At 53.7% G+C, this 12,193-nt stretch overlaps 1 protein-coding gene and 1 long non-coding RNA gene across 2 annotated transcripts; both read left to right on the forward strand.

Annotated features, from left to right (window-relative positions):
* Window positions 1–8,168: 8,168 nt before the first annotated feature.
* MED9 (mediator complex subunit 9) lies at window positions 8,169–12,062 on the forward strand. The gene is made up of 2 exons (NM_001277637.2): window positions 8,169–8,324; window positions 11,244–12,062. The coding sequence occupies exons 1-2, from the start codon at window positions 8,179–8,181 to the stop codon at window positions 11,458–11,460; spliced, it is 363 nt and encodes a 120-aa protein (NP_001264566.1). The 5' UTR covers window positions 8,169–8,178; the 3' UTR covers window positions 11,461–12,062.
* On the forward strand, window positions 8,835–11,237 carry LOC124417208. The gene is made up of 3 exons (XR_006931533.1): window positions 8,835–8,934; window positions 9,013–9,165; window positions 9,928–11,237. It is a non-coding gene; the product is annotated as an uncharacterized LOC124417208 (long non-coding RNA).
* Window positions 12,063–12,193: the final 131 nt, after the last annotated feature.

Consider the following 12,193-nt stretch of genomic DNA (forward strand, 5'->3'; position numbering starts at 1 on the left):
ACTCTGCAGCTCGGTGACAAATGCAGGGTGACATTTCTGGGAGCAGATGCTGTGTGATATTGCTTCAGGAGAGCACCGAGTCCCCACACCAGCAGCAGAGGCGATGTGTGGCTCTGCGTGGCTTTGAGGCAGGAGGGCAATGAGTGTCCTTTGCAGAGCGGTCTTCTGGGTCAGAGTGACCGCATCACTTATCCTCTGCATCTCCAAAGCCCGGCTGCAGGATGCCAGCAGCTCCCAGAGTCAGCCCTGCTGCCCTGCGGGGACTCCTAATGCACCTCCCAGTCCTGCAGCACCACTCAGCTAGCTCTAACCATGCTAGAATCACCTTCTGGTGCTGCATGGCCAGCACAGGACACTCACTGCTAATAGCCAGGGCCACATTTAGGCTGGTCCTGCTGGTGTGGGGCCGCTGCAGCCTCCTGCTGGAGCAGGCAGGGACAAACACATCAGGTCTGTATGGCGGGAGCAGTGCATGGCCCTGCCGTCAGCAATCAGCTCTGAAATGTCCCCTCATCTCCATGCACTGCTGCCTGATCTGCGGGGATAATTGGCAGAGCAAATCGTTTGGCACAGGGATGGGAGCTGAAGGGACACGAGCGCTTCTGTCGCTCGGAAATCAATCTCCGACACCCGCTCGATGGGCCTGTGCCCTCTCTATCTTTGCTGCTGGGTTCAGCCTGAAGCAGCCAGACATAGAGCGGGGCTGAGTGGGTAAATGGTTCATGACATGAGTGGGATGGTTCTGCCATAGACCACCGTCCCTGACAGCCCCCGACCATCCCTGTGAGCACCCCGTGTCCCCACGGCAGCTTTGGCATTCTTGCTGACTCAAGCCGACAGCGCATTGACATTCTTTTTGACCTTTCAAAATCACAAGGATGTTCTGTCCTTCCCAGCTGAGAACAGCCTGGACACCCCGTGGGTGGATTCTACTGTATATACAGCGGCTGCAAATACAGATCTGGCACAGGAGAAGCGTGTGTGTGCGTGGGATCAGCCCTCTGTGCGTGCATGGGTGCGGCGGTGGAACGAGCACAGGGAGCATTGCTGGTGCCAGGGCGAAGGTGGCACAGAGAATGAAGGATGAGGACAGTGACTGATGCCAGTGGCTGCCTTTGCAGGGGTGGAGGCTCAGCCCTGCCCTGGCTCCCTGTGTTTCCCATCCTCTGACTAAATCACGCTTTTCATTTTGAGAGAGCATCAAGAGCTGCAAATAGGAGGCGATGTGCACAATTCAGCCCCAGCAGCTCCGAGATGCAGTGCCTTTCCTCCTGCCCTCCAGAAACCATCTCCAGACAGCAGCAGAGACTGCTTTGGCACCAGATATACCCCAGCCCCAAAAGCTCGGAGCAGGAGTGAGCTGACAGAGAGGCAGCGTGTTGCAATTCCCTGGGGTGTTAAATACAGCCACTGACAGAACTGGTCGATAGTGCGAAATGAGCATCTTCCCCTCTTGGGCATGTCCCTGGCACATACAAAATCCTATTACCTGGGATGGCAGCCCTGCTAGTGAACAGGCTGCAAGCTGTGCAGGGCTGGAGAAGCACACTCCATTCCCCTGTCCCCATCCCTCCCATCCCTGGGACACGCAGGGCTGCCCCCTGCACTATGCAGCCAGGAGGTTTGTGCCACCATCCCCAGCTCTCCCAGCCCTGTGGGCAGCAAGCTCTGCCACGTGGCTGGCTCCAGCCCAGGGTATCACGGCCCGGATCCAGCCACCTTGCAACCCTGTGGCGCCGGGGAGACGGGTGGCTCAGTGCTCCCGGCCTGATGCCCTCCTTATCTCTCCCCTTTCTTGGCCTGACACATTTTTTCCTCTCTCTCCTTGCCTAACCAGCCCTTATCTCCAGCCCTGAGCCACTCTTTTCTGAGGCATTTTTAGCAGCATCCTTTGCAAACACATTGCCAGGAGGTTGTGCGTGGCAATAGGGACACAACGTGGCAGGGAAGGCTTTGGCTTTATACTCCTTACACTCGGCAGTGCTGGAGCAGCAGGGGAGCACACGTGTTGCTGGGCTGGGAGCAGTTCCATGTGCATGCACACGTATGTTTGTGTGTGTGTGCATGACTGTGTGTGTGCACATGTGTGTGCATGTCCATGCGTGTGCCCACATGTCCCCTCTGCATCCTGCAGGGACAATGCTGAGTGCAGGTGAGAGTAGGACATTTTGGAGACACCCACAGGGATTTGGCTGTGCTTTATAAACACATTGGAAATCTCACATTTGTGCAGCTTTGTGCCCAGGCTGCCTGCAGGAAGCATTCTCCATCCTGTGCCTCGTCCCAGACCGTGCTGGCAGAGCTGTCATCCATGGGTGCTGTTTGTTTTCTCTTTCCGGATGGCTGAAGCCAGCCAGATCCATCCTTCCCTGGCCCAGAGGAGCCAATTTCCACCCCTGAAATACCATCTCGGATGATGCTCTCTGCAGCTGGAGATGACGATGCAAAATGCTCATTATCCAGCAGGAACAATTAGACTTATTGCAGCGACTGCAATTATCTGTGCAGTTGCTGAGAGATGCCGGAATGGGCTGGCGGATGGCAACTCCCAGGTGCAATCCTTGTGCAAGTGGGATCTGCACCCTGCCCTGCTCGGAGCTGCCCCAAACAAAGCAGCAGCACCAGGAGAGCCTCCTGCAATGCCAGGAACAGCAGTTCCGCATGTAATTCCCGTGCAAAATAGGAGCAAGATACAGAGAACTGTTTGTCTGGAAGCTGAATGTCACTCTCTAATGGTATTTGTTTGCATTCTCGTTAACAATGAAACAGAAAATGCAGTTAGGGTCTGAGCTGCCCCGGATGATGATGCTGATTCCCTCCTTGCCAGTCGCCATCGAGGGGGAAGCAGGGCAGGGCTCAGCTGTATGCACAAGGTAGAATTGGGTTGGATGGAGCCCTGGGTGTCCAGCAGGCATCAAACCCCATAACGCACATAGGGCACATTCCTCTGTGGGGAGAAATTGGGCTTCTGGCTGACAAATGCCACATAAAGGACAATTTCTCAAATTTCTCAAGTAAGAAGAAGGAAAGCTGTTATGTTTTCCCCCTTGACGTTGTTTAAAAACCTCATTTCAGTGCTGCTAGAATGAAGTCAGCATTGCTTTCTGACAGCCATTTGGAGCAAAAATCCAAACCAATCTGAAGCAAATAAACGACCCCTTCCCAAATAAATCATAGCGTAGCCAGGATGGTGAGAAAGCTATAGGGCAGGCATGGATGTGTCCGGGCACCGGCTCCTGGCTGATGCCCAGGCAGTGGTTGGGGCACGGGAATGGCAGCTGGTGGAATGCTGACCACTTTCCATTGAAAACTTAAAGCACACCAAGTGCACCACCACATCCTGGGATTGTTTGTCCTGCAAGAGAAGTGAACTTCCCAGGAAAATTCAGCTATCCGATCAGCAAAGCCTGATAGGCATTGTTTATTAGTTGCTAAACATTAAACCATGGCAAATAGAGCTGGGTGATACTCCTCGGGGCCAGCAGTGGGGCTGAGGCTGCTAGCCCTGGGCAGCAGAAGGAGGAAACCTCTCCAGAACGTTGCTCTCACCACGGCTGTTGTGGCCCCCGCCTATAGTAACTGAAGAGCCACATCTTGATCTGCTCAGACTCCTTCATGTCATGGCTCTTCCTGCCATGCTTGAAGGCAACCTGACAAACACATCAACAAAGCCCAACCCACTTTAGCAGAAGAAGAACTAACCAAGAAAGGGAGTGGGGATTTCAATGAAGTCCATAATGCAGCCCTGTTAGCCAGTCCCTGCCATGTAGATCGGGGTACGTCTGTCCCCTACACAGAGCAAGAAGTGCAACTGCACCATGCCCAGCACTGCTCTGGGACCTGCACGTGCATATGCAGAGGGAAGTGCACAGGGATACACACGGGGATGCACACAGGGATGTGCAAAAATGCACAAGGGATGCGCACAGGGATGCACACATTTGTGCTGTCCCACTCCAGCGACTTCCCAAAGCACAGGATGTGAAGCTGGAGGCTCAGGCCAGCAGTCCTAGCCCTGGCTGGCTGCTGGGCTCTGCTGCAGGCTCGTGCAGCATTGCTTTGAGGCTCCGACCGCACATCAAGAGCTTTGAATGCCGCTGCCTCACGTGTTGCATGGCACGTGTTTGGTGGCTCACTCGTTATTTGCAAAAAGCGGCAAGGACACTGCAGAGTCAAACAGGGAGCAGAGCAGGGACCCGGAGCTGATTTTGTCCAGTGGTAGCAGAGGCATTTCCCTCCTCGGGATTGGGTTTAATTCCCCAGAGCCACACTGCAATGAGCCTCAGAGCTGACCATGCCAGGAGAAGGGCCGGGCTGGGTGCCGTGGCTGATCCGGCTGCATGTTTCCTGGATCTGTGTTTCTGCACAGCTGACTTTGCGCAAGCAGATTTCTGTGCTCCCTTTGCCCACACACTGGCCTGGAAACTTCCCCCGAGGTGGACCGTGGCCCAGGCAGGCCCCTGCGTTTGCTCAGCATGGGGTGGCATCAGTGAACATCATGCGATCGCTGGACACTCCCCGTGCCCTTGAATCATCCCTCTTCTCCCCCCACGAGGCTCAGTGTAACGAAGCAGTGGCCTTCATGGCCAGGCCAATGCCCTACAGCTTTGACATCCAGCCCAGAGCCGCCGTGAGCTCAGCCAACACTTCCATGCCACCTCTCGTCCCTGCAGGCTGGGCTCGCTGGGAGAGGTGGCCAGTGTCCTCAAGGACAGCATCTCCCGATGTGTCACCCAATGGCTCTTCTCCCTGGGGCAGCTCTTGGATGGGGTACACAGTTTCCCCTGCAGCTGGTCACCCTGACAAAGCGAGATGAGCTTCGGGAAGCACCAGAGTTCTTCAGATGTGTTTGGGTGATGCTCAGCTTATGGATCTCCCATTCCTATCCGCACCGCAGGGACACCAGAGCCCTGAAACAGGCCCTCAATGACACCATAATTCAAGACAGGTCAGATCCAAAGGCCAGATTTCCATCTGGTTCACATACAGGGGGATGCTGGCTAGGAATCTCAGCAGTTGCAGGCTTACAGCCACCACCAAGGAAAAGGGGACAATGTTCCTGTGCTGCTGACCACAGCCACAGGCTGGCTGCCCAGAGGCCAGCAGGAGCTGTTACTTCTTGTTCCTATCACCCCTTGCCAGGTGGCCACAACCCCAACACCACCTCTCTCATTCAGCAATACAGACTTATCCCACTGCAGCAGCTCAGCAAGCCTAAGATAGAAAATTCAGGCTGACAATGAGGTATCGGGGCAGGACAAAGAGATAAAGTTCAACCTGATGATAGCCATACAATAAAAAATGATAACAGAGCTGGTGGCAATGGCACAAGCAGCTCCAGATAGCCTGGCAGAGAGGAGCAGAGCCTGGTGACATGCCAGACCATCCATACAGAAATGTCAGGTCATTGTAAGGAAACATTGGTGAGATGCAGAGTTGCATGGTGCTCAATTAGATAACGGCTGGTAGCCCCCCGAAAAATTATCTTTGGAAGCAGATGTGAGATGCAATTTGTATAGAAAGACAGGAAAGGAAAAAAAAAAGGTGATGATTGGTATTGTAAAGAAACAGGCAATAGGAGGTATTGGATACACCTTATTTGATCAGCTGCTTTTTAGGATAACGGGTTAACCAAATGTTAGGGCAAGCAATAAATGTATGCGATGGCTTTAAGGCGTGGAAGGTCAGATGGTCTGGAGACATCTGCACATTTCAGAAATGGGATGACCAGCAACTGAACTACTCAAAAAGCCACAGTCATATACTGGTACATCAATGAAAAATAGGACAATCATTTGCACTTTGGGCTTATTATGAAATCTAGGAGAAAAATGGTTCTGTTCATTCAATGCTAAGCACCTTTAAAGTATCACAGTGATACTTTAGCTGTATCACTGTGAGTTTTTAAAGGTCTGAAAATGGGTGAAATGGAGGGTCTGAAAATGGGTGAAAACTGACTGAACATTAGGAAGATCTGCAGACCAATGCCAGCTCCAAGAGAGAACAGCAAGAGAGCCAGACACAGCCCTTCCATCGGAGATGGAGACCAGTGGAGTGCAAAGATCATGTTGAGTATGCTGTCTACCCATTAGGAACTGCATCACAAGGATGTAAGCCAGGTCACCATCTCACAGAGATAAAGGCCTCACAGCTTGGGGCTCTGCAAGGGCAGCTGAAGATTAGAGCAGTGCTCCTTGGCTCAGGCTAGCAGCCATCTGCTTGCCCAAAAGAAGACCTCTTCTTCCCTCCCAGACTTGTCAGCTGGGTCTTTATCCTCCTTGAAGTCTTCACCAAGGCTACGGACACACCAGTCATGGTAGAGGCAACAGGCAGACACTCAGGACAGTAACCATGCAGTCTCATCCCATCAGTTCACCAGTGTTTTCAGTGACGGAGGAGCCAGTGGCACCACTTCCTCACTGCAAAACATGCTCACTCTCCACTGAACTTGCCATGAGACCTGACCAGCCCGGAAAGAATGGAGATGGGTCACCTGAAGGAGCTGTTCGCATGAGAAAGGGAAGGTGTGAGGCAGAGACAGGGCTGAATGCCACTGAGACAAAGCTGTACATTCCAATTGCTGTGGGAACACATGAACCAAAATGGGAACTGAACGGTACAAAGAAATTCTGATTGACAGTGCTGTAGTTCTGGCTGAATGGTATCTGCATGTTGTCACCTACTCTAATGACTGCCTGACTCACCGATCAGAGGCAGGCATCCAGCAGCCTAGCAATTAGCCACACTCCTTGATAAAGTCAAGGGGAGAGTTAAAACCAGCATAGCACAGAACAAAATGACCCCCAAGGAGCCTGAATCAAGCCTTGCTTTAGAAACAGCCCATAAAACAACGTGCAGAAATGAACGTCTTTGCTCAGCCCCACACAAAGGCATTAGCATCCTGTACCTCCTGCTTGGCTCAGTCAAGGGCCATAAATCCCACCAGCCTTCCTGCAGGGACCTGCTCAGCAGGTCCTGGGCTCCCCTGGGCTCCCCTGCACATTCCAGAACTGGTGACCAAGCCGGGATCTATTCTTGACAGTAGAACAATGTGAACAATTGCATCTGCTATATTTAGAGTGAGCAGTCAATAATACATACGCACAAACGGTTACCAGCATTCTCATTTGATACATAAATAGTTTGCTTTTCAAAATAAATTGTTTTAAAAAAGAAAATTACCTTCCCCATCATCCCTGGGCTATAACTAACTGATGAACCTGGGAGCTTATCTCAAATGAAAAATGAAATTATCTATGCTCTCTAAGCCAATCCTGGAAGGATAACTCATGATCGTGGCTGACATTATTAGTGCTACAATAGTGTGTATTGACAGAGCAGTTTAAACATGGCATTCAGCAGTTTGCTGAAGCGCACTCGGAGGCCTGATGGTGCACAGGGGCAGTACTGCCCATCTCCCAGCTTCCAAGCACGGTGTTCTCCATCACCTCTCTCACCCACAGGCCAGGTACCCAAGAACCCCATCTCAACCCCTCCTTGCAGCTCTGGCACTGGATTTCTGTCTCTGTTACTCCAGATTTCTCCAGTCCCAAGGCCAGGAAGCCTTCTCTTCTCTAGGCTGAACTCCCTCAGCCTGCCTTCATAGGAGAGGTGCTGCAGCCCTCCGAGCATCATCATGGCCCTCCTATCCGATTCCTCGTGTGAGGATTGCCAGGAAAAGTTGGGATGCACACAGGTCAGGGATGCCATGGGTCACACTGCAGTGCAGGGAGCCGTCCCCAGGCACACTGCAGCTCAGTGGGGGTGTGCAGGGGCACTGCCTTGGGAGCACCGACCCGGGCCGCAGCACAGGCCTGGCCCAGCTGGGGAAGGCCTCAGCAGCAGCGCAGTCCCATCTCTGAGCCCCAGGCCCGAAGCCTGACCCCGGGCTCGGTCCCCACACCTGCCCTCAGGGCCCAGGCCCAGCTCAGGCCCCGAGCAGGCCTTCGACCCCCGCTTTTGCCCAGGCCTGATGCCTCAGTCCCAGCCCCAGCCCACGTCCTGGAGCAGACCCCACGTCCCAGCGCGGGCCCAGGCCCAAACTCGGGCTCAAACTCGGGCCCAGGCGCAGGCCGCAGCGGAGGCCCAGCCCAAGCCGCTGCCGGGGCGGTGCAGAGCGGCCGAGCTCCGCCCCGCTCCGTCACTGCTCAGCGCCGCGGCCGCGGGCCGGGGGCCACCATGGCGTCGGGGGTGTCCGCGGCCCGTGCCGCCGAGGAGCCGCCGGCGCCCGAACCGCCCGCCGAGCAGAAGCCGCCGCCCGCACCGCCGGCGCCCGCGCAGGAGGAGTTCTCCTTCCTGCCGCTCGTCCACGACATCATCAAATGGTAACGGCCGCACAGCACCGGGCCGGCCTTCCCCCGGCCCCACCCCGCAGTGATGCTCCCCTCTGCCTTTTTTTCTCCCCGCTGGGGTCTGTGGGAGGGGTTGCAGCGGCTCTGCCCTGAGTCGTGCCCGTACCCGGGCAGAGCTGGGCTCACCGAGGTGGGGCACAGCCCTGGCAGACCCGGTGTGCTGCCCCGTGCAGCAGCCAGCAGCAGCAGCAGCCGTGCTGTGCGGGGTTATTACCCCGTATTGCTGCTCTGTTTGGCCGATAAGGAGAGGACGGGCAGTCCCAGGGCAGCGGTGCTGTCCGTTTCTGGGCGTTGGGAGAAAGAGGAAGGCTTCTGCAGGTTGACTCATCCTCTTTCCGGTTCAAAATCAATGCTGTAGGGTTAAAGGTGTTTGTACGGGAGTCCTGACAAGCAGTGTTTCTGGCCCAGGGTAACCCCGTCAGAAATGTTTGAGTTCCCGGCAGGGGCACAGCCGTGCTGTGAGCAGCCCCGTGACCCGGGCACACTGCACAGTGAGGCAGAGGGCGCAGGAAGCGTAAATTCCCACTCCTTGTTGTGGGTCTGACTGCCCTTTCCCTGCATGCTTCTATGGGAGCTAAGGCTGGTTTGTTTCCTGCTGGGGTTCTGCTTGTGTCAGGCGTGTGTGAGTGCTGAGAGAGATTCACCCTTAATAACCCTGCAGCTGGAGGGCCGTGACGAGGGAAGACCGAATACCCCACAGACACACCAGCCTAGAGACAGGAGAGCTGTGAGAACTCAAACCCACCGTCCATTTCCCCACTGCGCTGCTGCTGTGCCTGTGCTCAACCCTGCCTGATCCATCCAGGCCACAGAGGTGAGGCTGAGCCCGCTGCCATCTGCATACGTGTGCAGAGGTAAAGTGAGCTGAAGCCATGGGCTGAGACCTCCCGGACTCCTGCGTGTCACCGAGCAAGTCGTGGCGACCCACAGTGACAGTCCCCAGGATATCCTGTGCCCTGTCCTGCTGAGCCACCCACTCCCACTACCCCGCTCCCCCCCCATGCTGGCACACAGCATTTCCTGGGCGGTGTGAGCAGACGTAGGTGCACTGAGCAGTGCTGCAGAGGGGTCAGACAGCAGAGCTGAGAGGTGGGACGTGTTACCTCATGTCCCTGACAGATGGCAAACGTATTATCCCTTAACACTGCCACCAGGCTCAGAGCCCGGCCCTGCTGTTCTGACACTGACTCAGCCCCGAAGACACTTCACATCTCCAAGGTGACTGTGCTCGGGAGCAATGATGTACTGCGTACATTTGCTTACATTCAAGGGCACGTGTTCTTTCCTGTTGTTTGAGTCCCAAAAAAGTTCTCCCAAGCGGGGCTCGCTGTTACTTTCTCCCCTGTATAATTAAATGGCATTACCTGTGAGGTCCCGGCGTGGTTCTTCTGATGGTGGGTTTTGCTGGTGTAGCCAGGAGCTGCAGGTAGGACATGATGGAGGGACACCGGTCAAGGAGAGCTGGTGGGCAGCTTAGGAGGGGTCTGAAGAACTCAGTCCTTTAAGGGAGATCCCAAGCACTGTCCATTGACACAGGCTGTGGCTGGACATTGCATTTAATCCTGTGTAATTGCAGGTGGCTGAACTTCTTCCCATTCCTCCTCTCACCCCTGCCTGTCCATGCCCTCCGAGAAGGAGTTGCTCCAACTACTTGAAAACCTCCCATCAGAAAAACAAAAACAACAACAAACCTGAAAATAATTATTCCTTCAAATCAACCAACCAAACGGGCAACCGTTCATTCTTTGGATGTGGAGAAGAGAACAAGCTGTGGAGGGACCTGGTCGGCCTTTTGAAGCCAGCATGCAGTTAGTGTGGATTAAAGGCAGTGCCAACCCATCCTTCCCAGATGTGCGACGTGTGTGTGCCTGTATTTTTCCACTGTCAACTTGACCGTAAATGCCTGCATAATGGGGATACATTATAGTACCAGCTGCAGTTTTATTTAGAAGGGAGTAATGAATATTTTGTTCCAACAGGCTGTTGAAATGAACGGGACCATCTGGTTAAAAGTTTTGCTCTCAGTCGTGTCACGACTCCCCAAAGTTATAATCAGGCACCTCTCTGCCCTGGTCATGCCAAGCGGGTTTATTTCTGGGTCTGGCTATTGACCAGGCTCCCAGCTTTCAGAGGCCGTCAGCATCCCGCTCTCGTTATTAGCAGTGCCTTGGAAGCAGTCTCGCCTTTGCCTGGAATCGTAAAACTTCTCGCTGTTGCTAACAAAGCTGAAACAGATCCTAATGAGGGTTTGAGGGCAGACGCCGCCTCAGACAACGCTGATCCTTGAGAAGCACAGAGCTGCAGAAGCAATTGTGCTGCTCTTAAAAAATAAGCTGTCGCTTCTCTTTATTAGGTAGACATCCCCAGAGAGTCGTTCCGAAGCTCCGAAATGCCGTTTTCTCTGCCATTGGACACTCTCCGATACTTTGGGGAGCAATTTCTGTTTTCTGCTGTCAAGCTGTTTGACTGCATTGATTTTTTGTATTGCTTTGGCAACAGGTCACAGGCAGGGCTGAGGTCCTTCTTCCCAGGTGCCTACACACAACATGTGTGTGTAATCTTACCTTCCCCATACGGGAATTTAAACAGTGAGAGTTTGTGGTAGTGTTTCAGAGCTGCAGACCACGTCTTAACCTGTAGGATTGCAATTAAGGTTACTGGGTTGTGTGCTGAAGATGACCAAGAAACCAGTTTGTCCCAGTGGCTGCCTGGTCTGTGTATCTGTCTCTGGTTGCTTTGTTGTGATAGGTGTGGATTAGATACCAGGAGCAAAAGTTTCCCAGTGAATTCCAGCGTAAGCCCTGACTGTGCTGGGAACGGCAGCCCCCCAGCAGGCTGAAGGCCTGTCCAACAAGGGATGCAAATCATGTCTCTGTTTTCTCCCTCCTGCAGCATGGACAAGGATAGCCAGGATGTTCACCAGGTGCTGAACGAGCTCAAGAACAAGTTCCAGGAGATGAGGAAGCTGATCAGCGCCATGCCTGGCATCGGCGTGAGCCCAGAGCAGCAGCAGCAGCAGCTGCAGAACCTGCGGGAGCAGGTCCGGACCAAGAACGAACTGCTGCAGAAGTACAAGAGCCTTTGCATGTTCGAAATCCCTAAGGAATAGGAAGGGAGCAGCTCTACGGTCTGGGTCTGGGATGCCTCTTCTCCTGGCTGGAAAGGAGAGAAAAAGCTGGCAGAGGATTACTTTGGTTTTTTTGTCACGTCACTGTGAAGCTGTGGCTGTGTGGGTCACAGGGATGTGACACTGAACCAGAACCCTTCGTGTGTCCTTCGCGTGCCATGGTTACAGCAGTGCCTTTGCTTTCATCCGCTGTAGGACTGCGTGCATTTGTATCTGCAGCTCTTCTCCCTTGGGGTTGGTTGTATTTTTTTCATTCAAGCGAGCAGACCACATTACGTTTTCTCTAAAGGAAGGATTGAAGTACCTGCTGGTTAAGTTCAACAGGAAAAAAAAAAAAGGAGGCATTTTCCACATTTTTTCTTTTTCACTTCTGAAATGACAAACATTGAAAGGGAGCGTGCAGGGGAAGCACGAGCTGTTTGGCCTGGAAAGCCTGTTTGCTGGGAAGGGTCTCTGGGGTGCTTTGCAGCCAGTGTGTCTGAAGAGGAATGGTTGCTTTCTGTTGCTTTTGTATTTTTCTTTCTGTTTTTAAACGACCGGTAGTTGTGCTTGAGATGAGTCGAGTAAAGGTTAGAAACTCCAAACTGTCCCTCTTGTGTATTCACTGAGTGCACGTGGGCTGAGTGGGGCTGGGATGTGGCAGCACAGGGGTGGTGCACAGCCTGGGCTCTGCTTCTCTCTCTTAGCATTGCTTTTTGGTGATGGGAGAGCAAAG

Source organism: Gallus gallus, chromosome 14, assembly GCF_016699485.2.
Source record: "Gallus gallus isolate bGalGal1 chromosome 14, bGalGal1.mat.broiler.GRCg7b, whole genome shotgun sequence".
NCBI lineage: Eukaryota > Metazoa > Chordata > Aves > Galliformes > Phasianidae > Gallus > Gallus gallus.